The sequence below is a fragment of the Diabrotica undecimpunctata genome, chromosome 3 (genome assembly GCF_040954645.1).
Source record: "Diabrotica undecimpunctata isolate CICGRU chromosome 3, icDiaUnde3, whole genome shotgun sequence".
NCBI classification, from domain to species: Eukaryota; Metazoa; Arthropoda; class Insecta; order Coleoptera; family Chrysomelidae; genus Diabrotica; species Diabrotica undecimpunctata.
The window spans coordinates 159,437,189-159,465,169 of NC_092805.1; the positions used below are offsets into that span (position 1 = coordinate 159,437,189).

At 32.3% G+C, this 27,981-nt stretch overlaps 2 protein-coding genes across 2 annotated transcripts in view; one reads left to right on the forward strand and one right to left on the reverse strand.

Moving 5' to 3' along the window:
• LOC140437673 (uncharacterized) lies at window positions 1–27,833 on the reverse strand. Its single transcript, XM_072527320.1, has 3 exons — window positions 27,714–27,833; window positions 4,277–4,868; window positions 1–1,216 (listed from the first exon to the last, which is right to left on the reverse strand). The coding sequence occupies exons 1-3, from the start codon at window positions 27,714–27,716 to the stop codon at window positions 810–812; spliced, it is 1,002 nt and encodes a 333-aa protein (XP_072383421.1). The 5' UTR covers window positions 27,717–27,833; the 3' UTR covers window positions 1–809.
• Usp12-46 (Ubiquitin-specific protease 12/46) overlaps window positions 1–27,981 on the forward strand; it is a 235,393-nt gene that overhangs the window by 148,604 nt on the left and 58,808 nt on the right. The gene's annotated exons all lie outside the window — the stretch shown is intronic.

Below are 27,981 nucleotides of genomic sequence, written 5' to 3' on the forward strand. Positions count from 1 at the left end.
TGCAAATAAAACTTTTTAATCGGTAATTCTTTACAGAATACATGTTAAATTATAAAATAGCGTAAGTAAATGTCAGATTACAATTGAATCTACAATTAAAACAGATTACAATTGAATCAAGGTTCATCGCACGTTAACAAAGTGTCCAGCAACTGGCCAAATCATTAAAACTACACAAAACAAATAACGTTAAATATATACAATACCTATTATCAGACTTATGAAAATAACTGAATAAACATTACATTTGGAGAGAGATATTTTACTGTATCAAAAAATGAATTACTATTAGATTTATCCACATGATATAGCTTTTATCCTTACACTAGTGCATTGTTTTTGTTAGATAAATAAGAAATTTATAGATATTTTTTATTAGATAAATAAGTAATTTTAGTAAATTAGTGTTAGTGTAGAAAAAATCTAAGCAAACGTAAAAGTAAGAGAAACAATGTACAAGAAGTGATTTTATAGATTACAGAGAAGAGCAACAAGTATTCTAACAGTTATTGCACATATTGCCACTGAAGAATAATAAAATAATAATAAAAGAGGTAAATTAATAAGAAAACACAATAAAGAAAAGCGAAGTAATAGAGAAATAAGAGAAAGAGAAGAGGAAGCACAAGAAATAGATTAACACATTGTTAAGTATATAAGTAAATAGCTATTAACAAAAACTGTTGCAAAATAGGGCTGTGGTTGTATAATAAGCACTCATTTTAAAATCAAGTAAAGAAGACTAATTAATCAAAATAATTTCTATAATCTTCATGTCATATCTATCTACCTGTAATGTTATCCAAAAATTATCTCCTGAATGGGGTAGACCTATAGTTATATCTATAAGACGACTCTGCTCCAGTGGGGTTAACATAACTTTCATATTTTTCGCTATCTCTGATGCTATTCAACTGTGCTTGCTTATAATACTGAAGTTGAACTACGGAAGGCACGTATGAGTCCAAGAGGCTCTTAGGTTCTCTTTTGAAAGAGAAGTCTGGAGCTTTAACGTTGTACGCGCTCTTGCCGGTTTCGAGAGCGGGTTGTTTCTCTGTGTATGTGGTATACTGGGGCGATGATTGTGGTTGTTGGTACGTCTGGTCGTTGTCGCTGTAGACGACGTTCTCGTAGTTCTGAGTTTGGTCAGTTGACTGCAGTTGACTTCCCTGGTTGGGAACGTATGTTGGGATATACATTATGTACTGCAAACCCCCTTAAACAAATAAGAATGAAAATTATACATATTTTAAAAAGATAATTAAGGAATTAATCGATGCGATAGAGCTGGGAAAATTACTCACTATACAGGGCGCGGCATTATTGCAAGGAAGTTTAATTAAGAGATATAAAAAAATATTTAGGTGAACGTTGGAGCATACCTAGAACCATACTTTCAAAATATTCTCAAATATACAGGTCCACCCATATTTTCTTTTTTATCATTAGGATTATCACCAATCTACGAATAATAATGTGTATTATGTATAATAAAAATTCTATCTTTTGTAAAAGTGGCTTCATCACATCACAAAACCAGATACGTGAGAAAAGTCTTGGTGTTGATATTCTTTAATTTAAAACTAACTAGAAAAATCAAATTTTCCTTAAGCAGAATGTCAGAATGTTCTGCACAGAAGAATTGGAAATATTGGAATACATTGTGTGTAATCTTGATACGCTAATTTCGCGATTTTGTTTAACTTCCATTATCCCTCATACCACCATTATATTCTTCTATTATGTCAGCATGTCTTCCATTTCTTTGTTTTTACGAATTACCAATGTAAACTTTTCCTTTTTTTTTCCAATAAAGATCTGTAAATGATTTGGAAGCAGTATGTCTTCTATTTGGAAATTTTTCCGTATACCTATGTATCGCTGCCGTAACATTGTATTGTATTTCCCTGTACACTAAGTCGATTTCGGCATATTAGATCAATTAAGTTATATTTTTACTCGACATAACTGTATAGATAGGTTTAATAGTTAAAAAAATGCAGTATAAGATATTACAAAAGACTCTCATCTAGGGATTCATCAATTTTTAATGGAAATATGTGTTGGAAAACCAACTACATTTTGTCACTTCCCTAATTTAATTTAACGCCGCCACTGTGGTTTGCATATCAAATATTATCTGTTATGAGTTATTCAAGTGGTCAAGTCACTCAAGACATTGTTCTCTCTCTCTCCCGTTCTGCACAAGAGCAAAGTAATTTAGTATTGAAAGGTGTAATTTATTATTGTAAAGTATATAAGCTAAATATATGTAGTGGAATTAAAATTAACCGACAAAAATTGTTGTGTATAATTTCACCCCCATAAGAGACAAACAAAAAGAATCAGCTACCCCACCAAATCCTGTAATACAAATTCGACAAGTCACCACTGAGGGTTTGGTGCACTACGAAAAATTGGTGCAAATAATGTACTCATTTTCCTTTATGGTCCTTCGAGCCGGATCAATGAGACCTTCAGGTTAAAAAATTTGAGCTATCAGCGAAATAACTTCTCTTTTAGAATAGGTGGTTTTGATTAGTGATTCTTGTGAGAACTAAGGTACAGAAATTGAGAATATATCTGAATTGAATCATGAGAACGAGAGGAGACATTTTCTAAAAATGTTTGAGAGTTAGAACACCATTTGTGTACTGATATTCCTACCTTGTTCAATAATTCTGTGATTTCAAAATAAGCCTTTAAGAGATTTGTTGGGTCATCAGCACCATACAATATGTAATCTACATAGCATGCATTGAGGGTAGCATCACTTGCAAGAGGATACGATTCTTGATGAGTGCGACCTAATTCTACTAGACATCTACAGCTAAGAAAGTTGCCACAGCTAGTACCATATGTTATAGTATTCAACTGGATGCATTGCAACTCATCTTGAGGGGAATTTCGCCAAAGAATGTTTAGGAGATACCTTTGAGTGGGGTTTATGAGGATTTGCCAGTACATGTGCCTGAGATCAGAGATAAAATCATATAAAAATGTTCTAAAATTTATAAGAGTGTCAATTAGTTCTGGTTGAGTTTTATACCCCTTCATTGAGTGAGACACCAGAGCTTGTTTTTATGGATCAATCAAACACAACACGTAATTTATTTGTGAGCTTTTCCTCACGAATAATACAATGGTGTGGGATAAAGTATTTATTATCTGACATTGGATTTGTGAGTGTGAGTCACCTTTGCATGACCAAGAGAGAGATATTCTTGTAGAAGTCCTTATACTATAATGATTGTAGAACCTCTGTCTTGCAGAATAAAAGGAATTGCCTAGTCTTTTAGGCCCTGCTAAAGATCGTAGTGGCAGATCTACTTAAAACCTACCTTCAGGTAATAATTTTGTGGTAGTTTTAAAGATATGTTCAGCAAGTTCATTATCCTGACTGAGCATAGGTCTTTCAAGGAGTTCTTCAACCTCCCAAAATCTTTGAATGAGTACATGTAGAGGCTCAGTATTATCCAAAGAATTGATACAAAGAGAGACCTGAGATGAAAAACAATATGTTTAAATAAACAATCAAAACATCAAACTCATTATTTTGCTCATAATTTAAAAACTTGTCTATTTAGAGATTAAATGTCAACAGATAACTTTTTCAAAAAAAAAAAATATACACAAAATGAGATATGCTAAATTACTTAAGGGTCTTATCGTGTTTAAATTGTATATAAAAGATGGGCCAGATCGGTTGAATAGTTTTTGCAAAATTTAATTTGTTTATAAGATTTTTTTAAAAAATGAGCTAACTTCTACGGCTAGTACAGATATTTTGACTGAATGTATCTCAATAATCCGGGACTTATTTTCTTTGATAAGACAAATAAAATAACCTATGAAAAAAAAGTAGAAAAAAGAACTCCGTAGACTTTAGTTCAAATTAAATGGCAAAAAATATTCGGAAAACTGGTTAAAAAACACAACTTTTAGAAACAAGTCCTACGACCTTTAGGAGCCAAGATAGCCCCATTTGTTATTAAATAATATTATATAAATATACGATTTTTTGTTCTAAAAATATTTATTTAATACTAAATTGATTAACTCATTTTAGAATTTTCTTATTTTTTTTATTTTTTCCTATTTCGAAATAAGACAATGAATTGTAAATTTTTACTTTAATTGTTAAAAAGTCAATATATTAAAATACTGTATTAACCGTACAAGCTAACTAACTCAGTTGCTTGATGTATGCCATTATTACAATTATAAAAAAGTAATAATGTAGATTAAACGAATAAACTGAATAACGTTCACTCACCTTTTGGGTCAACCACAGCTTGTATAGACGTAGTAGGTGCTTGGTATTGTTGTTGCAAATAATAATACTGTTGTGGGTTGTAGTATTGTTGTCCAGCTCCTTGATCAATGTTGTTGTCTGCTACATACTGTACGTTATCATAATTTAAATACTGAGACTGCTCTTGCTGAGGGACGTAATACGCTTGAGTTTGATCTACCGGGGCTTTTTGTACTCCTCTTTGTGGTGTTCCTTGTCCCGCACCCGTATATACTGGTCCTGTGGTGTATTGCGAACCAGAAGCGTACTGTATAGTAGAATACTGTGGTTCTGTCTGATATTTAACTTTTTCTACGTTCGAGGATATATATTGAGGTGGGGCATAAGTTATCTTGGGTTCTTTTTGGACATAATTAGCTGGTGTTTTGACTGGTATGTATCCAAATTGGGTGGGAGATTTAGATCGTACTTTTGTTGGTGTTGGTGGAGGTGGAGGAGATAGTCGTGCTTTGGTGGTAATGTACCCTCGGTCTACGTCCTCTAATGTTGTTTTTTTCTCCTTTCGCGCGGCGGAAACGGCGAGAAGGAGGGAAGCGAAGAGTAGTATTGTTTTCTGTAACAGATAGACACTGTTTATTAAAACCTTTAATACAATTAATTTATGTGGTATAAAATAATTTTGCATGTATAAACTAGATTATGTGTTAAATGTGTAAATTCCGTCATTGCCGGCTATGTCGAATGAATCTGTGTGCATGTTAAGTGGCTGCTGCCATTAAGAGCCCGATCAACACGTTAATAACACTAAAAAATCTTTTCCATGTTCGGATGGGTGAGGACAATTGGCCAGAGTTCTAAATCTGAACCAATTTGCCCAAGGTATGGCAAATCTAACAGAAGTATCCCTCCACGTTAGAGGTTAAAAATTATTTAAGAAAATTCAAGAAGTTTTCGGACTAAAATTTAGACTACGACTTGTCACGAAAAATGACAATGATTTAAAATTATTGACGTAGATTGGAAGTGTAAAAGTGTAACGCTGATATAATTGTACTCCGGAACATACCAGAGCTGGAAATAACTATTTGAGAAAAGAAGTACAGAGAACACAAATTTGAAATGGAATTCTTAATCAGCAACACAGTAAATAATCTTTTAAAAGACGAGACCCATTAACGAGAGACAATGCCAAATTAGAATCAGAAACAAATTTTTAATTACTCAATAGTTAACGCTCATGGCCCACTAAAGAGAGAGAGAGATACAAAGATAAGAAAGAGAGAGAGGGGGGGCAGAGAAGGAGTATGGACTAGGCATTAGAAAGTATACATACGACAGGACGCCTTTGATACACTTGCTGCCCTAATGAGCATGGTAATTGCCAGCACACGCTTTATGCACAAGGATGCACATACAGAAACACGGAGAAGCCCCGACGAAAATAATAGTTGGGCAAGACATTTCAGCGACGTGATTGACGTATGTGTAGAATCAAGAATCTCTAATTCAGATAAGGTCAGAGGAATCACGAAGAAAAAGTTTAACACAGAAGCGATAAAAGAGCGAAAAGATTTAGACAAATTCGTACAAGTTAGCTAGAAGATTAGATTAATGATATAATTAAAGATGTAGACGCATGTTAGAGACAAGACATATGATAAAGTGTATAGTATCGATACAAAAATGTAGACGCTAAATTCCAAGAAATGGTGATCATCGTTCTGAGTTATTCTTGGTCTTCCAGTGGCATTCAAAAAGTTTGTGAATTCCCGTTTTATTGTTTATCAACAACTGGCAGGGGCGGCTCGTGATAGTACAAGATGGTGAGGCACACTACACTTAAGGAAAATTATTATTATTATGTTTAGCTTCTCTTTGCTCCAGTCATACCCGGCTAAGGAGGCATTGCTCGCGCCAGCAAACAATGACTTGGCGTCTCTGACGATACGCGCGCGGATCAACAAAAGTCATCCTCACCTCAAAGCTCTCCTAAGCCCTCCTCCACCCTCCCTTATGTGCACTGAAGGTGCAACATAAGGGCTGACTGCTTTTTGAAAAAGTCCGCGATTGAGCTGTATTTATGAGCACCATGTGTAATAGGGTGCTCATAAATGTAACTTAAATGATACCCAAGGTGCCGTTAAGCGACTTACTCCGGTTTATCATGAAATCTCGTATCGTGAGATAAAAGCGAACGAAAAACGAGGGAGCTCTAATCCTCGAGCCTGCACCTTGGTTAGCGGCCAAGTTGTAGCCTCAAGGATCTAGGTGGCCTCTCCCGTGGCCTTTTTTTATTTTTATAATTTTTTTGTGAATTTTTTATTATTTTATATTTTTTTTGAATCTTTATATTTTTTATTAATTTTTTTGGGATTTTTATATTTTTTTGGGGGTTAGTAGGTATTTTTTATCTGGGAGATTTGTTAGTAAGTGTTATAAATGGCGACTGCTAATCTAGTGCCATCTTCTTCACGCTCTCACATATCCCTTCAGTTGAAGCTTCGGTCTAGCATATCTCCATTGATCGTTCTCGTCGTAAGATGTTAGTCGGAAGGTCGATTTTGTGACATCATAACGTGAGGCCGTTTACGTTAAATAAACTTAAACAAAGGGTTAAATTTTGTTTTTTGGTTTTTTATTTCACGATTTTTAAAAATTATAATTATTTTAGAAAAACTTCAAAAAATATAAATTCTAAAAGGAAAACTGAGTTCTAAAATTTAACCAGTTGTCAACTGGTTTATTGATAACGACTTTGTTCTTGTCATTACTGAAATACATCAGTACTATAATTAACCTGAAGTAGTTAATACGGTTTTTTATAGAGTTTTGTCAAATATAGAAGGCAAAAATAGCCAAAAGAATCATTGTCGACAAAATTTTTTTAGTGACAAAAGTGAAAAAACTATTATATACAACGTGTATGGTGGACTCGTCTGTATATAAGAAGAAAACTTATTTCCAAATATACCCAAAATACCACGACGTGTATAATTGCGAACATTAAAGCAAACTAACAAAATATATAAAAAGAAGAAATAAATAATTTAGTAAATTCATTCGAATTTACTTAGTTTGTATTTTGAGAACGATTTCCGAAGTGGAAATTGAAACGTCAATAAACTTATTTTAACCTTCATTTGTGGCTTGTTCCCATTTAAATAGTAATTGCATATCTTAGAGTTAGCTTCTATGCACTGGGAAAACAGAGGGCTAAAAAAGTAAATACTACTTCAAAAATAGTAGAACTAACTTTTCAGTCATTCTTGATTTTTGTATAAAAAACGTAAATTATTTTGTTAATATACTAACATTATTCTAATATATAATACAAATAATAAATTTAATATCCAAATCCAACAATCAACAATTCTTATTCTTTCTTTTTTTTTTCTTAAAATTTATTTAAATTGTGTTGTTAAATGAATTTATAAAAGCTGCTTGATGCAAGCTTAGAAGCTCTAAACAGGGCTGCCATGATCTTTCTGTCCAATGACAAAGTTTTGTAATTGCTGAGTTTTGAATTCAGGTCTCTATCCTGTATCTGAAAAATGAAAGACTAGGTGGATGGATGTACTAGTCATTGCTTTTTAATGTAATTATGCACATAAGTATATATGCAGTAATTAATTAAAACTTAAATTTTGTGGAAGAAAATAGAGCAGAAAAGTTTCTAAAACGGCATTCAACCCATCTAGACCTAAGTGGAATATTAAACCCGTGGGATAGGTATCGTTTTTGTAATTGTTTTGGCATAAAACAATCCTTTTGTTTGCTTATACATTCAATTTAAGACAAGCAAGTCCCCAACTTCATTATTCCATGATAAAAATCGGAAATAAAGCACATACAGCAATACAAAATTTTCAAATTCTTGCTTCCCTATTTTTTTCCGCTAAAAACTAGAGCCCTCTAGCCGGCTTCAATTCTGTCTTAATAAGATCAGCGAGTTTGACCTCTAGGTTATTTAATAGAACCTTAGACAAGAAAAGAGAGTGGACGCGTAATCGTATGGAATTGACTGAAGCTAAACCGGCACCAGAAAGGTTGCCAGGTCATAATTTATTTCTTCAGTAGATTGAGAATAATGGATATATATCAATAAATGGATTTTTTCAAAAGTTATAATTGAACACTGATATAATGATCACTTTTTGAACATGACTTTATCATTACATATTTTTTAGTAGATCGATATAGTGTTTCAGTAAATCGGTAAATTGAAGTTGAAATCAGTAGATCTACTGAAAAATCAGTAGACCTGGTAACTCTGCGAGAGGTAGTAATATGCAACGTACTGGCACCAAAACATGGCGGTTATATCGAAACTGGCTTTACTTTGCGAAGGTTTATTAAATGAGCGTTAGTAAGTAGGGGAAAAAACGAGGAGATCATTCCTTCAGAGTTAGAGTGATAGCCAACAAGATTCATTCAGCTATGATGATTTTCAATCTTCAAACTTCAAAAAGAAGAATAATCCACGCACTTACAAGCAAAGACGTTTTGTTCCAGAAACACGTTTTTTTAATTAAAAATATTTTTTTGACAAATGCGGACTTGATAGATGGTGTTTATTATCTATATCCTTTAGATGGTAGATGGTGTTTATTATAATCTCAATATCTATTGATTGGAACCCACAAACTCTTTATAGATTAACGTCAAATTCGCCTTATCGGATTCCCATAAATTATTTGATGAATTAATATGTATTTAAATCGCTTAGTAATTAACATGTGGGTTCGAAGAATTGGAGCGGTGGTGATGCGTTTACGATCTAATAAAAGATTCATTCAAGTGCATTTGATTCCCCACAGATAATTATAATAAAGGTATTATTTGCAGAAATTTCTCCTTAAAATCCGTAATCACAGTTGAATAGACAATAATTAGCTAGTATCTATTAATATATGCGCACACAGAGTGTAATGACTGGTACCGTCTTAACAAAAAGCACAAAAAGCGAGAGATAACAGGTGCGCCTCAATGATTTATAATTTTCTATCAGGGCATCTAGTTTGCTAATGCTACACTTTCACTACATCGACGACAAAAACGATTATTTTATATTTATATGTACTAAAGTAACTGGTTTTAGTTCCTTTACTGACTTCAATAAAAATTTTGATATTTATCGTCAAACCAGTACGGGGCACCGGCCGGACATACTTCGCAATAGATGAAAGTTATTTATTTTATCTTTTATACTTTCCGTCGCTGTTGTATATGAATAATGTATAATTAGGTTTTTGTTCCGTGCCGGACGGTGTTAATGAAATACGTTCATTGCCAAATATCAAACATATTTCTTTTAAAATCCTCAAAAAGCAACAGATGGTACCTATTCAAAATAAAGTAGAAAGCATATTTCTGAAGAATACGTCGCAACCTTTGCATGCACTTAAAAACTATTCTAAAAATTCTTACATGTCGTAATTACTATTTGAATGAGAATAAGCCACAATTGAAGGATAAAATAAGTTTATTGAGGTTTCAATTTCCACCTTGGAAATCGTTCTGAAAATACAAAAATTAATAAATTATACAAATTTTGTTTTTTGTTACTTGGTGAAAAATCCTTCTAATAATTTAATTTTATCTGACTCAATTATATTGACAATTCAGACATACATTATATATTTTAAAGTAGACGACTTTAAAATGATATTGCCAATATTGTTGAGTTGCGTTCCTGGGACGACTTTACTTATAAGATAGTTCATTCGATTACATGAAGTCAACTTTAACTTGAGAACATCCGTCAGAAAAAAATTATAGCATGTAACTCGTCTTTAAAAAGACAACCAAATGCCATGATGACAGTAAAATTCTTCTATTAGTGAATCCATAGTAAATCATGAGGAAAAATCAGGAAAAAAATTCATAATACTCTCCCGACGTGGTAAGTATTTGATCGTGCATTTAGTTTACATTCAATAAACACCAAATGCTGATTTTATATGTTTGTTTTCTGTTTTATGTTTGTTTATTTTATTTGTATGGTTTTATATATTGCAGGTATGTCAAATTTGGATTGCCCAAAGAAATAATCAGAAATTAGCCATTAGAAATGTCATTTCCAGTAACAAATGGTGTGAATTATTTTTAAAAGATTGTTTGAATAGCTCCCTGTACAAGCGTCAATTAAAAAAAAATCAGGAAGTAAACAATAATGGTATTTAACAATTGTTTCTGAAAATATCAATGTAGTAAATATGTAATTAGTTTATAACTGTTTTATCTTAAACAACAAATAAATACACGTAGATCTAGAAAAAATTGTGCTTTTTTTATATATTCTTTTTCTCATAACTAAATTTGACAGAAGAAATAATAATAACTATTGAGGATTACCTGTTATTTAAATAAAATGCTTTAACAAGCTTAGTAAGTTATGGTATTTTATTTTAATAATATATGTAAGATTATTTCATCGGAAAATAATAAGATATTTTCAATTTCTCAGTAAATTTTATATAAATAAATCTGAAGTCCAACATGCTATACTACTACTACTAAGGATTTCCACAGTTTTCACTGTCTTCCTTCACTCAACCGTTTTCTCCAATTTTCCCTGTCATTCCAGTCTCCATCTCGCAGGGTTCTTTTCTCCATAGCCTCGTCGATTTCATCTCTGAATGACCTTCGGGGTCTTCCTCTCTTTCTTCTTCCAATCGGGCTCCATTCTGTGATTTTGTTTATCCAGCGTCCTCTGTCCGCTCTTCTGACGTGGCCGTACCAGGATAGTCTCTTCTCCTCTATATAGGCGATTATGTCTGATTGCACTCCCATTCTCCGCTTAATCTCTGCGTTTTCAATTCTGTCTCTTTTTGTAAGTCTACAGCTTCTCCTCAGGAACTCCATTTCTACTGCTCTTATTCTACCTCTATTTCTCTTGTTTATTGTCCAGTTTTCGGACCCATATGTCAGGATACTTCTTGTCAGGGTGTTATATATTCTCTTTTTTGTCTTTATCGTAATGTTCTTATCCCACAACACTGAGTTTAGTTGTCTTATACAGTTTCTTGTTTGTCTCAGTCTGTTGTTTATATCTTCTTCTGTTGTTCCCTGGTTCGATATTATGGTTCCTAAATACTTGAATTTATCTGTTCCATTTATTTGTCTTCCCTCGTCTATCTCTAGGTTTCTCATATCCTTGTTTTCTGTTGTTAGGTATGCTATAAACAACTCAAAATCTTGCAGTGCTCCTGGGCCAAATGAAGTTCATATCGAGCTGATTAAACTTATAGACGAAGACAATTTAAGTGTAATAAATATACTCTTTAACAACATATACAAATCTAGTAAGATACCTACAGAATGGCTGCTATCGACCTTTGTTCCGCTACTAAAAACCAACAACCCCAAACACTGTAATGACTATAGATTAATCAGCTTAATGTCACACTTATTAAAAACATTTTTAAAGATTATACATGCAGGAATATTCAAAAAGTGCGAAGCGGATATGATTAATAGTGAGTAATGGCAGTTTGGCTTTCATAACGGCTTCGGAACAGTGGAAGCTCTGTATAGTTTCACAACTCTTGCCCAAAAATGTCGAGACCAACAAAAAGATCTTTTCGTTGCGTTTATAGACAATGAGAAAGCTTTTGACAAAGTTAAACATAACATTCTCATGGAATGTCTAAAGAAAAAAGGACTCGACAAAAATGACATTAACATAGTGAGAAATCTCTATTAAAACCAACAGGCTGTGGTAACATTAGATGGAAATAGCACGGATGCGCAACAGATAAGTAGAGGAGTGAGACAGGGCCGTATACTTTCACCATTACTATTTAATATATATTCCGAAGAGTTATTTACGCAAGCACTTAAAAACTGTACAGAAGATACAGTCATTATCGCTGAAAGTGAGACAGACCTACAGAAACACAATTACTAAACCCAATTTACTAAACACAATTTGTGATACTGGAGAACAGTTTGGTTTAACAATAAACATAAGGAAAACAAAAACCATGGTAATCAGTAAGAGGGGCAAAGTCATTACAAGGATCCAGATAAAAAATGAAGATATTGAGCAAGTGGACAAAATGAAATACTTAGGAGTCTGGATTACGGAAGATCTGAATCCGAAATCAGAAATTCGCTCAAGAATAGAGAAATCAATAGCAGCCTTTTTGAAGATGAGGAAATTTCTGAGTAACCAAAGACTCAATCTGCAAATCCGATATCTGATGGTAAAATGTTATATCTGCTCTATTCTTCTTTATGGTGTCGAAGCCTGGACTGTTAATGTTGACTTAATGATAAAACTGGAAGCTTTTGAGATGTGGCTTTTTGGGAGAATTTTGAAGATACCATGGACCGATCATATTACGAACCAAATGGTGTTGCACATAATGGGAAGAGGCAGAGAACTTCTGACCACCATTAAAAGGCGAAAGACAGCATATTTAGGGCACATACTTAGAAATGATAAGTACAAATTGTTGCAGCTGATTATGAAGGGTAAAATCAAAGGAAAAAGCGGTCCTGGTAGACGACAAATATCCTGGCTGAAAAACATTCGCGACTGGAGCGGGTTAAACACACAGACGCTCTTAAGAAAAGCAGAAGGTAGAGACGAATTTGCAATGTTTATAGCCAACCTTTATTATATACCAACCATGGATATAATATACTAAGGATGGAGCATGTTGATATTTTTACATGTAGATGATGGACGACGGAACTGACGTCACATTACTAGCTACAATGTCCGATGTGAATTTGACAGGTGATTATTTCCCGATGTTTTAATGTTAAACAGGTAACACATTATGTGATAAATCAATAATTTAAGTATTCTTGGTGGTAAATGAATAAATTCGTAAAATTTTTAATATTTTGCAACCAGTCACATCAGTGGCGTGTGATGAGCAACTGCGTACCTATAAAACATATATGTTTGAAATGTTTTTATGTTATAAAAATATTAATTTTTTAATTTTACAATATTATACGTCATTATATCTTTTATTCAAATTTAAATAACAACGAAAATAAATAATTGTTGCACATATATAGATGTATCAAAAGAATTTTTTTCATTTACACCATTGACCTTCCGGAAACAAGATCGGCCATTGTTACTAGCTACTTGGACGCAAGTATTTATTCATAGGTTCCATCTTTAGTATATTATGTCGATGATACTGACGTTAATGAGTTAATAGAGGAACAGAGACGTTCCATTAACTTTCTATACAGCAACACCTCTCAGAATCCACTTAAAATATGGCTATTTACCCAAAGATCGAGGCCAAGTAAATCAACTGGCAAATTGGTTGCCAATTAATAAAAATTTACAGGATTACAGGTTAAATCTAATAATTTCTTAATTTAAAATTTTGTTGAAAACAACTTTGGATTGGAAATGGAAACATCAAAATAAATATACAATGCAATCTTCATAACAATAATTAATTGTGGTTTAGTCCCATATTAAATAATATTTATTTCAAGATCATGGTTTGCAATCAGTTTTGTAGATTATTCTTTTGGGTTGTCAAAATGTGTAGTATTGGGTAATGATTAATATTTAAGTTTTAATAAAATTTTGATATTTTGCCAATTAACATCGGTAAATTCTGTTTTTAATATAATATAATGAACTTAAATTCTATTTTTTATTCACTAGAAAAATATCGCGACTGAAACTAGTCCGTGATTTTAAATGACACTCGATACTTTTCCATTTTTATTATCTCTTGTAAAATCAAAAGTTATTATATAGTGGAGTAGTCAAATGAAAGTCCAATATACAATAACAAGTAGATCTGTAGATCAATCTCACAGTACTTTAAAGATTATTACATCCTGTGTTGTTATATAATAATAATAAGACATCTTTCATTTAACAACAAAATCAATCTGCATATAATAGTTTCGCAATTGATATAATAAGCACAGAGCAATCTCGTTCCTGTATTATTTATTACTTAAACAAAAAATATTCGTAGATTGTTACCAGTTGTTTTGATATATTATTAAGTAAAAGTAATTTAAATTTCAAAGCAGATCGCAGATTTTATTTAAATTTTAAGATTATCCGTGCGACAACAGATGTTCTGCGCGTACCCAACAATGAGGATATACGGCTAGAAAAAGGCTTGTTTCCTTCAGCTGTATGTATATTTTATTTATTTATGAACATAAAAGAAATTGAACTTTAAATCACTTATGCGACGAAAATCTTTAAAATAAAAAAGTTTTTGCATTAATAATATTTTAATTCAAGATTATTCATAGTAAGCTCTTAATTAAAATACAAAAGTATGTTTTGTAATACTTTGTGTGTGCGCGTGGTTGGGATATGGACTATCTAAGCTCTGACGTCACAATGGGCGGGGATTAAAAACATTTCTAATTTATGTGTATTTGTCCCGTAAGAAGTTGAAAATATTGGTTTTTTAATTATTGTTTGAAGAATAAATAAGAACTTTTGGTCGTGAACATTCATTCTGTGCGATTGTTATTATTTCTACAAGGAAACTAAGTTCCTGTAGCTGGCTGTATATACCATGTATCACAAAAAATTTGTTAAAATCCTTTATAAAAGGTATATAAATTAAAAAACCCAATCGGACTATGTCATGAAGACAAAAAATTTTCGGAAACCATGTTCCATCATCAGTGTCTAGGTGTACATGTTTGAAGCCACTAAATATCTGGGTAAAAACCCGTTAAAAGTTATGCTAATGGCAAATTATGTTTTGCCATGTTATCTAATCCACTGGTAACTTTAACATCCAAATATTAATAAGAGATTAAATAATGTAAACCAAATTGTAACCCATAACTTTTAACGGGTTTTTACACAGATATTTTGTGGCTCAAAACATGTACACCTAGACATTGATGATGGAACATGGTTTCCGAAAACGTTTTGTCTTCATGATATAGCCCGATTGGGTTTTTTTTAATTTATATACCTTTTATAAAGGATTTTAACAAATTTTTTGTTATTATTTGTTGTTTGTGAATTTGTGAGGTAAGAATATCGAAGTATTAAGATATTTAATGTGAATGTTCATATTTTAAGGTTATGTTATGGTTTGATTAAAACTTGAATTATGTTTTTACTGTATTTCAAGGTAGTTTGTTGTTTTTATCAAAGTTATTTCAAAATAAATCATTGAATTTATTTACGAAGTTGAAAATATTTAAATTAATGTATGATTTTTTTTCCATTGCCAGTGATTTTATCCTGTAAAAGACTAAAGATATTCGTTTTCTCGTAGTTTAAGTTTTAATATAACATTCCGTGGAAACCTTTTTTTCAAATTGCCATAACGAGTGTTTAAAAAAATGTTTTTTGAATGTTTTTGAAACATGTGTTCAAGATATCCAGTATTACTGAATTTTTTAGTAATGGCAACAAAACTACTATTAACTATTTAAACTACGAGTACGAATGTATTTAGTCTTTTAGAGGACAAAATCACTAACACTTTAAAAAGAATAAAACATGAATTTAACTATTTTTTAACTTTTTAAATAAATTCAATGATTTATTGATTAATTTTGAAAGACCCCGATAAAAACAGCAACAAAATACCTTGAAATACAGTAAAAAATAATTAAAGTTTTACCAAAACACTAACATAACCTTAAAATATGAACATTCATAGTAAATATCTTAATGCAAATAATACCAATCGCACAGAATGAATCTTGATAACCAAAAGTCCTTATTTATTCTTTAAACAATTAAAAAACCAATATTTCCAACTTTTTATGGGACAAATGTTAGAAATGTTTGGAAAGGTTTTTAAAACCCCCACCAATTGTGATGTCAGAGCTTAGGTAGTCCCATCGAGCAAAAAGACAAAAGAGGGAATGTAAAGGTAGTGGGGGCAAAAATATTGTTAGACAGGAAGTGCCATGTTGAGAGGCCACATTAAACAAGGAAAGAGAGACTCTTTCCTTGTTTAAGAAATCAAATTTAGTTGGGTTATGTTATTGCTGATGTTATTGTTTGTCCCAACTGTCACATGAAAGAATATTTGTATTTTCTATTGAAGTTTTTTAACAATTGTTTCACATTTTAGACTATTATTGTTATTATTTAATTAAAACTTTATTGTGTTCTAGTGTTAAAAAAAGTATTTTAAGTGTATTATGTATTAATATTATGTAATATTAATAATATGTAAAATAACAAATAAATAGATAAATTAGAACCCCTACACCACTGTACGATTATTGTGAAGTGTCATGAAATTTAAATTTGGCGCATTCGCATTTCCGGATATGTCCGCCATCAGAGGCCACTTTTTTGGTCTCCTTTTCATAACGATTAGATTCCCTCTTTTGTCTTTTTGCTCGATGGGTAGTCCATTGACTACGAAACCTATGGTTTCATTCGCCCATCATATTTGACTTTGATTATTAGTACAAAAAAAAAATTGAATTTATTAATATTTTAAATTAATATTATCTATTAATATTTAAAAAATTCTATAAATACGGTAAAAAATTCTACATTATACAATTATACAATAAACTTATAAATCATATTACTTTTCATATACAGTTTTCTAATATAATCCAGTTTCGTATCCTGTGATTATATTTTTCCAGTATTATCCAGTTTCGCATCCAGTGATTATTTGTTTTTCGATATTTATTTATTTATTTTATTATATTTTTCTATAATTTTCATTTTTATTTATTTTTTTCTGTCCTTTATGCATATTTTTTTTGTTTATTTATTTTATTTTTCTAAATTGTTTCCAATTTATGTACAAGTTTGGTATACATTTTTCTTTATAAACTATTGCTTCAAATTCTTATTTTGAAAGGACTATATTTATCGATCTATTCCTGCCTAATTATATTTTTTGGAATCATGTACAGGTCATCCGGAATTAATTAATATTTTACACAATTATCGGAATCCAACGTTTCCTTGGCTAGTATGTCTACTTTTTCATTAAACATAATACCACAATGAGCTTTAATCTAAACAAACTTAATATTTTTTCTTCTTCGTACTGGTTTTTAAAATTAGTCTTATATTTTGTAGACATAATTAATATTACAATTAGTAGATATATTTATAAGTTTATGTACAACACTTTTACAATCTATTATTAAAAATCGTTGTTTATTAAATACATTATTTTTAATATATTTTAACGTTTCTAATATAGTAAGTTGTTCAGCTGAATAACTTACAAATTCCATTGGAAGTTTTTTCGCCTCGAAATAGTTTTGTGTAGGATCCCAAAATGCAAAAGATGTATTATCGTCTTTTTTAGACGCGTCAGTAAATATGATATGAGAATTTTTAAAAAACATTTTCTATGCCTGAATTAAACATCATATTTTTTGATATCTCAACGACATATGATAAATAAAATAATCGTTTAGAAAACGTGTTGCTATCTCAGGCACATCAGTTAACTTTGTTTGGTATATCGGTACCAGTTTTTATACAACATATAAAACCAGTGAATCCTTTTTCTTCCAATACTTATTGGTTAAATCCATTATAAATAGGTTGTGAACTTTACCAACTAGACTACTATTTTTAGATGAAATTTTCCACAAAAAATTATTACAGAGACAGTTTCTTCTTGCTCTAAACATTTAACATGATAACATTCTACATGAAGATTTGAAACTGGTGTACTTTTAAAGGCTCCAAGGGACAATCTTAATAATTTATTCACTAAATTGTTTACCATTGTAATATTACACAGGACATAGGGCTCTCCATAACTTTTAGACGGCATAGTTGCCAAATTCTTTTACACATCAAGTAATCATTTGGAATCGATGCCGTGTACATTTTTTAATGACCTCAACGAATTGGGATAATAGATGGGAAAAATATCTTAAGACTCATAATTCAAGGAAAAGTAGAGGGTAAGAGAAGCATAGGAAGAAGACGCGTTTCCTGGTTGAAGAACCTGAGAGAGTGGTTTGGTTGTAGGTCAAGGCAATTGTTCAGAGCAGCTGCCTCGAAGGTCAAAATAGCCATGATGATTGCCAACCTTCGTCGCGGAGATGGCACTTAAAGAAGAAGAACGAATTGGGGTTTTAAAATCAAGGGTTGCGCCCTAGATTTCTCACGCCTGTACTATCCGATATGTACGGCACTGCAAAAAAAGTAATCTAAATAACGATCCGAAGCTATGTATATGAAACAAGAAATGCCCAAAGAACCACAGGAGATAATCACATCTACATCAAGAAATAAATGAAATAAATAAAAATAGCTCACTGAGATAAGCACCTGGTCCAGATAAATTTTCAAATAAAGCTCTGAAGTATCTACCAGCAAAAGCACTAGTATTTTTAACCAACATAACGAACTCAATCCTAAGATACAAGCTCTTCCTCAAAACTACAGGCCGATAAGCTTACTGCTAGCAGTCAGCAAGATCGTAGAAAGAGTAATACTAAGCAGACTATAAGCTGAAACACGTGAAATAGGACTAATTCCAGAAGTTGAGTTCGGATTTAGAGCAGAGCACTCCAGCGAATTACAAGTACTTGATAGAATACATAACAGCTGGATTTAACGATAAAAAGTACACAGGAGCAGCGTTCCTAAATGTAAGCAAAGCCTTCGACAGAGTCTGGCATAAAGGCCTAATATACAAAATGAGAGGCTACGGATACAGTGAGGCCATGACGAGACTGATCTCTTCGTACTTAATCAGCCGAAGCTTCAGGGTTCGAATAGGACAAGTACTATCCGAACTCGGAGCTCCGGAGGCTGGAGTACCACAGGGAGCAGTCCTGTCACCTCTACTGTACAGAATATACATCGCAGATGTTCCAAGAATACCAGGAACACTACTCAGGCTTTATGCAGATGACACAGCGATTGCAGCCAAACACAGAAACTTGGAAGCAGTTGTTAACAATCTACATACAGTATTGGATAACCTTGAAGAATGGTGTATCCAATGGAAAACAGCAATCAATTCAGAGAAGACACAAGCAATTATATTCAAAAAGAAAAGAGAAGTGAAATACCTAGGAGTCATTATGGACCAAGGCTTAACATTCACACAACACGTAGACACAACCATCCAGAAAACAGAGACAGCCAGAGTAGCAATAAGAGAACTCACAGGTAGAAAACGTAAACTGTGCATAAAGACGAAAATGAGACTGATAAACAGCATCATACTTTCAATAATCACATATGCATCTCTCGCATGGGGACACATAAGCAACTCAAATAAAAAGAAAATAAAAACAGCCCACAATAACATCCTCAGAGATGCGGCAAATGTACCCAGATACGTCGCCAAATGCTTTCTCTTTAGAGAACTGCAACAAGTAAGGGTGATAGATGAAATGTCAGAAAAAAAGAATTAGGTTTCCAGAATTAGAGAATCACCCAAGCCCGATCCTGCGAGAGATAATAAGATATTATGCGTTTCATCGATGGAAGCACAAAAGACCAAAACAGCAAATCTTGGCAAACCCATAAAGTCTAGATAATTCGTAGCTCTACCAACAGAAGAAGCCCCAGCACTGGAAATTTTAATAATTGAAGTTTATTTTCAGGACAACTTTTAATAAATACATAAATAAATAAAGGCTTCGGCCACCAAAATAATTAAAAAATGCTAACAAAAAGGCGACAGCCTTCCAAAAAAATCAACGAAATCCCAAAACCTGGGCAAGAAGGGCCCACATCCTCGGGCACCGAGTCGCCGAACGTAGCGCAGCCCGGAGCAGAGACTCGAGGCCCGGGCAAACAATTTCAGTTCGATGATACGTCACTAAAGAAAGCAGAAAAAGAACGCCTCACGCTAGCATGCATTGATCTGGTTAGGATATCGTGTTTGAGTTCTTGTACCCAGGACTTCAACACAAAAAGCATTTGGCTGATAGTGAGCCCCTATCGCACATCAGAGTGCTATAGGGGAGAAAGGGATGGCCTGGAGCATTGGAGCACGGTGGAGTGGTTCCTGATATCACGAATCAATACACCTCGCTCAACACCCGAATGTCATTCTAAGGGGTGTGCAAGTCTCTCAGACTCGGCTAATCAAATTGCTTGCTTGCCGTACTGTATAAAATTACCGAAAATGGGGTCAAAATTTTCCGAAAATCAAAGATTGATTGGAAATCTATATTATCATAATATTAATTATATGCATATAATATGTAGCATTGACTGCAATGAATAATTTATTTACCATTAGTAATTAAATTTTTGCTTCTTAATTTTCGAGTATTATTATCATTACATAATTTAAACGAGAAGGCAAAACGATAATGCATTGTTTAATAAAGATTAAAACATTGCAAAAGAAGGTGGAACTTCCTTAAACTACTTTAATGAAATAAAGATGACTGTATTACGTGCATTAAAAGGAATAGACCATGATATCCACCAAGCGTAACATCTTAATTTTTTAGACAACATGTGAATATTATATAATAATGGCTTTCCTTCATTCTTGTGTCAGAACGATCAAGATCCGATAAATCGTTTAAGGTTTGGCAGTATTTAATTAAGAATTAATGGTGTGAACAACAAAAAAATTACACAAAACAGATCGTAAAAGAGATATAATCTCTTTAAAATTTAAATTTATTAGTTTCTTTAAATGAGATGTTAATTGACATTATTACCGTCAGATTAATTCGTCTATTCAATAAAAAAAAATAGATAGCTAGCTATAAACGGGCTATAACAACTGAAATAGCTCAGATTTTATCTAATTTAAAACTTGTTTGACAGTATTAAAACCAGGTCAAAACAATAACATGAACCAGCATTCTTAATTCTTATTATTTCATATCATACGGACTTCAGTCCGTATTTAGAGAGATTTCTCGTCTTCACTAAACCTTTCTGGCGATAGAATTTAAGCCCATGGGACATTTTTAAGGGGTCACTTGACCCAACATGAATCACATACATCAATTCTGCAATATGTAATAACATGATACTATGATTAAGAAGATAAGATATTGCGCATAAGTCGTGACGTAATTGGAGAGTTGCACGTTCGTAATGTCAGTTTTTTGTATGTGTCAATAAATAATCTTTAATAAATAGTTTGGAGATATTTTTTTGTGTACGATTATTGTAATTATTAAACCTTTATTTAATATTATTATTTTTCTAATTGAATAATTTCATCACAGAATGCATAAAAATCCCATTTAACTTTAACAAGAATTCAAATTCTAAAATTCTACTCTCCAATGACGGCATGCGCGAACACGACCGATTTTGTGCTACGGGAAGATCCTATCTTGTTAGTCATAGTATCATGTGTAATAACAACTTCAGGTAAGGTAAACTTACCAACTCAAGGGGTGGGGGGAGAAATTTGGTCAAACATTTTTGTACGGCATTTATATAACTTAGGTAGGTAATACAAAAATAATGACCTGCGACTTAATGCCGTACAAAAATAACTAAAAATAAGAAGTAAAAAATTAAAAGAGTATCTTTCAATAAAAGATTCGAATCTGATATTTCGTCTGAATTTGACAAGTCTGTCAGAAGTAAACAACGCACGCCTTATTAATACGATGTTAGGTGGCGCTGGTGTTAGAAGCAAACATATTAATTTATTGAATTATTTTAATATAATATAATTTGTTTAAAATATAAATAATAAATAATATAATACATCATTATCACTTGGCGCTACAGCCTTTCGTGAGCACCGGCCTGCCTCAAAACATTCTTCCATTCTTTCCTGTCGAGTGTTTGTCTTCTCCATCCCCTTACTCAAATCTCCCTTATATTGTCCTGCACATCATTTAGATATCTGAGCTTAGGTCGCCCCCTTCTGCTTCTTCCGACCGGACTATTTAGCATGGTTATTTTAGAAGGATCACTTTCATCCATCTGTATAACGTGGCCCACCCATATTAGGCGGTATATTTCGAAGGTTTTCACGATATGAACATCACCAAAAAAATCTATAGAGTTCGAACTTATATTCGAAATGATAAAATTGCTTTATTGAATTTCAAAAATGTTATTTAACTTTTTTAAATCAAAACTAAAGTATGAAGCTTCGCGCTAATCTACAGTACTGCCTACTGTACCATCTTTTTTGTCTCTTTGTTCTTTCCCAAAAGTTTTTGGTATTCTGCATCCTTGATTCTCTACTATTTTTGATAGTAGACATGTATACAGAACTCATACAGGACATACATGGTGTGGAAATTCCCATTCTCGAAACGGCGCGTCTGTAGTAACTTTATATAATGTTATATTGTTTAAATTTTGACTACGATTGGACGTGTTTGGAAGTTACTTCATAACCAAGCACACGTGCTTGCAGCGCATATTAATTGCAACTATAAATTAATTTAAAACAATGATTCAAAGAGTTTATTTATGAAATTTTATACTCGTTTATAGATAAGCATTTGCAAATGTAAAGTTTTTAATCAAAATTTAGGATTATACACTTCCACTATTCATGATTATTCTTCTTTTTTTAATTAAAGAAATCTGCAACAGTATTTTTCTTTCGGCTGTTAATAATTACTGGAAGTAGTAGAAATTTTTATGTTGTTTCTTTCTGACAATGACTTTGTAAAATATTTTCAAGCTCAGAGAATCAACTACAATTGGAAATTAATAATGGGCAAATAGAACCTAGGACAGGTGTCAATAAGATATAATCAAATAAACAACCGCAGATTCATCAGCGGTGAGATTTAGGCCGTGCTCCGCAATCTGTGGGGTACAATTGGCGGGAGGGGGGGATTGCTTAAGGGGAAAGGATTGCCTACGCGATGCCTTAGAGAACGGAATTGGGCGCACGGCCCTGTATAACAGCAACTACAGTGTGCAGTGTCCATTTTGTTCCAACTCGTGGGAATAAAATGGACACGAAACAAAAAGAGATAGCCCGGAAGAAGACTTAAAAGTGAAGGACTTTTTTTGAATCCATAAATAACAATATAACTAGTCGTACAACTAAACTTTCAGCCCCAGCAGAACTTACTGTTGACATAAGTACATACTTAATAAGGACATACTCCGATGTTGTCTTAATACAAGAGCAGGCCCAAATAAAAGATCGAGAAAACAGAAAATAACAAACAAAAGATGAAAAAATAAGAGTATAATTATAATCATTGGTATAAAACATAAAACAAACCCCAAACGCTATTAAAACTTCACCTCCACACTAGTGTATGGTGAAAAAAAAATCACAGATGCTTGAATGGAAACATAAATCTCTTAACAAGTCACCTGGCGTATACTAATCCAAAAAACCAATCCCTGGCGTATGCTAATATCGGGACCAATAGCGTACAGAGTAAGTGTTTTAGGCAGGTAAGTTCACTATTGTTCAGATCAGCTGCAGAAATCAATAAGCAATTCTAGTTCGTGAAAACGTTCCCGTATATACTGTATCGATAACTCGGTGGCTGATGAGGAAGTGCTTACTGATAGTGGGCTTGGATTAATTATTGTCTGGTGAAGAGGATGACAGAAAAAGCGCAATCAATGTGGTTGAATAACGTGGGCCGAAGTTACTGGGCTAAGAAGTTAAATTAGGTTAAATTGTTATTTATTTGTTAAATGGGTTGTCTATTATATGGGTTCTGGTTATTATGCGACCAAAAACAGAGTATTTGGAATGTTTATTTAAAAATGGAGTGACTGTTACAAATAAGATAATAACTTTGATTCGTAAAATGATTGTGGAAGATAATTATTTTAATTACAACCGGTATTACAAAGTTATGGAGAAATAGATGCAGATGCATGGGTGCAGGACACAATGGTAAAAGAAATTTATAATGGTATGACATTTAGGGAGAAATGGAATTAGGAAGCCGACCACTCCTCTCACACTACTCAAAAATTAAAAAAAAATCTCTATTCTAATTGATTTCTGTAGGTTTTAATATTCAAAATATCATTTTTTAGCCGACTTTATTTTTAATTAATTACATAGTGACACTTTTATTATGTTAATTATATTAGTTGTTATAGTTTATTATTATTTATATATTTTATATAACTCCGTTTTTTAATAAATTCACACGTATTCACCAAATACACAAAGAGAGAAAATAAATGTGATAGAGATTGCCAAGTAGACCTCACTCAATTGGGGAGTGTGTCTTGAGGGGAAACATGATAGTCTGCTACGTCTTGGGCCTCCTGTAATAAGAGGTTAGTGCCTATTATTACTCTTGTTTTATATAAGGTACTTATTTGAGTCTATGTAGAGTCTTGGGGTTTTTAAAAATATTTCACCGGTGTCAGTTATCAGTTATTAAATCTGGATCTGCCACTAATAGTTTATATAGATTTAAATAGATCTGTAAAGATAGAAACAATGTGAAAAGACTGACATATTTATTATCATTACAGAATTTTCACTGCTATACTAAGTTTGAGAGCACTGAGCTCTCAAACTGGTTCGCTAGGTGTTACGATTATTTTAGGACAGATGTTCATATCTTCCTAGACCTGCTCAGCAATTAAAATGTTAATGAGTTCTAACCGCCAGGCTCAATACTGGCCAAACAAAGAAAGAAGTCGTTTTAAAGAAATCTTTCTAAATATACATAGTTAGGGTCATTTATTATAAGCGGGCAAATTTTAAGTGTTCATCACCAAAAATGAATTATTATTATTTTGTTTGACCTTTTTTTTCTGGTGCTGTACGCAATGTATAGGCTGATTGAATTATGCGTGAGGATCCTTCTTCTGCTCTTCTTATTATTGTACTGATATCAGGTATGTCGTGAAAATTTCTTATGTCTCTGTATTAGCCCCTCTTAAGACCTCTTAATTTGTAATAAGATCGACTCAAGAAATTCTATGCTGAGAATTCTATGGGTACAAAAAGTTACCAACGGTGACATACTTCGACGTATGAGTAAACAAAAAAATTACTAAGCATAATCGGCATAATTAATCAGAGGAAAATACAATACTGAGAGGTGAAAGATCTGAATCTCCCATCTTCCGAATTCCAAATCATATTGGAAGGTAAAGTACGGAAGGTAAAAAACGTCAGTTGGAAGACGTTAGAACTCGTGGTTGAACGACCTGAGGAGATGATTTGACCGTTTATCCACAGAAATGTTTCCTGCAACAATTTCCAACGCTACAATGACCATTTAGTTCGCCAACGTTCGAAAGGAGACGACGTAATAAGAAGAATTGTCAATTGGCAGTAAAAGTATATATACCTATAAATAGAAACTTTTTGAATTTCTGGGTTTATCGGTCGTTATAAATAAAACACTTAAGTAATTATTGTCTAAACGTAACGGCTATTTGCGATTTTCAATAAGCACTTTAATTATTTAGCATTGCATAATACACTTTATATTATTTATGTCTGGACTTTTTGAGAGTTCACGATGGAATGAAAAAGTTGTATCTGACACTAAATACATATGACAGGTACTTCAAAACGGGTGGTTCAGGGTCGTATTTTAAATATCTGCTAATGGTGCATTTAAAAAACAACTCAATTTATTTAATTAAGATACATAGTGGAAAGATCTTTGATATCGGTCTTATTATTGATAGAATTTTGATCTTTCTTTATGAGAATCATCTCAAATAGTTCTGTTTTTTTTCCAAAATCGAAACAATGGCTATTTTCTAGAGAATGCTTAGATAAGGCTGTAATGTTTAATTCGTTCTAGATATATAAAGAATTCGCATTTTGATGTACCTGCCATATGTATTTAGGGTCATATACCACTTTATTCCATCGTAAACTTCCAAAAAGTGATCGACCGCTTCTATAGTAGTAACAACTAGTGTTAGGACAGGTGTGGGGGAGATCGATAAATTTCATGTGAAAATTGGGTTGCTTCAGGGCTCAGTGCTTAGTCTTTATTTATTCTCATTACTGTTGGATTAGGTAACGGAGAAACTACAGTGATTTAGAACAAAAACTGGAATAGCAGAGACAAGCTCTCGAAGAAAAATTTTAATACTTAGTAGGACAAAAACAGGAGTATTTATTAAAATATGAAGTTACTACAGATGAAATGATAACTTTAGATTGTGAAATGATTGTAAGTTTCTAATAAGAAATGAACTCAGTATCGAAAGTGTACAGAAAAACATTTGATACTTGATATATAAATGCACCGTTTTACTTTAATAAACATAATATGAAATAATTGGAAAAAATATAAGACTAGGAGTTGATAATCCCTCAGTTGATAATAAAAGGCAAAATAGAAGGAAAGCGAGGAATTGGAAGAAAAAAATTGTCCTGGTTACGTAATATCAGAAACTGGACAGGACTTGGATTTGAGGAACTCTTAAGAACAGCTGAAGATAGACAAACGTTTGCCACCATAACCGCTAACCTCCATTGATGGAGACGGCACTTGAAGAAGAAGAAGGAATATTTACACATTGTCTATTTATCACTTTATTACACGTTCAATTTTTTGGCATATCAGATAAAACTGCTAAAAGGAGACGAGATAAGAGACATTTTGGTGGTTGATAACAGTAATTCATCCACACACACACACACACACACACACACACACACACACACACATATATATATATATATATATATATATATATATATATATATATATATATATAACACACTTAATATTTAACAGAAAATGATGAGTTAGCTTTGTCTGCTTATGCCTCTTTGACTATAAAGAAAAAGCATTGTTGATAAAAGAACTGAAGAATTTTAACATAATTTCCATAAAATCGGATTAATAATCAATTAAAGGCAAAAAGTACGAGTATGAACAAAGACAAAAACAACAAATTATTCAAAGAAATTCCCTTCGACATTGTTATAACATATCTGCTTTGAGTATTATTCGTAATATGTCTTTTGAAAGACATCTACGTCAAATAAAAATCATTCTGCAAATTTTTTACGATCTTTTTATGCATACCAGACGTTAATTTTGAGCAAAAAATGAGTAACAATTTAAGAAATATTAATAATAAAATTAAATAATAAATAAAATAATCATAGGAAGAAAAAAACCAAATAAAATAAGGTTGGAAAAGAAAAACTTCAACTAATTGGATTAATGAAAAGAAGAACAACATCCATATTCAAAGAATATAATAAACAAATAAAAAAATACTGTGTATTAATTTCAAATTAGTAAGCAAAAAGGATCACATAATTGATTATTTAATGAGATTAATCTTTAGGAGAACCAGTTAATTTTTAAATTGCCCAATCAGGTGCCCTGCATCCCTTACAAGGTTTTACAAATTATAATAGGCCTTTGTAAAATACACAATAAAAAATATACTAACGAAAACTGATGTATAAAAATAATTTTAATTTATTTGAAAAATAACAAATCTTAACTACTTAATAGGCTTTTACACCCCAAAATAATCACTCTAACTTAATATTTACGTTTTTAAATACCAAATACACAATTTGCAAAATTCTAGCACTAATTAATTTAATTAAAAATCCTGGCGAAATTCCAAAATCAAACTTACCATGACTAGTGGTAGAGAAATGATACAGTTTGGTGAAAGAACGGACACGAATTAAAATCACCGAACTCCGGTTGCCGCCATTTAAACTTTCTTTTAGTGAATGTAAGCTTTGTACCCTACCTTCTGCCTTGGACGTTTGTGTTCGTACATATTTTTGCAATTATTTGTGACGTTTGACATGGTTAAACTTTTCAAGGTTTTTTCGTTGGATCGAGGATGTGTTAGATATTAATTGTGTTTGAGTTAATTAGATAGTCGAATTTGAAAG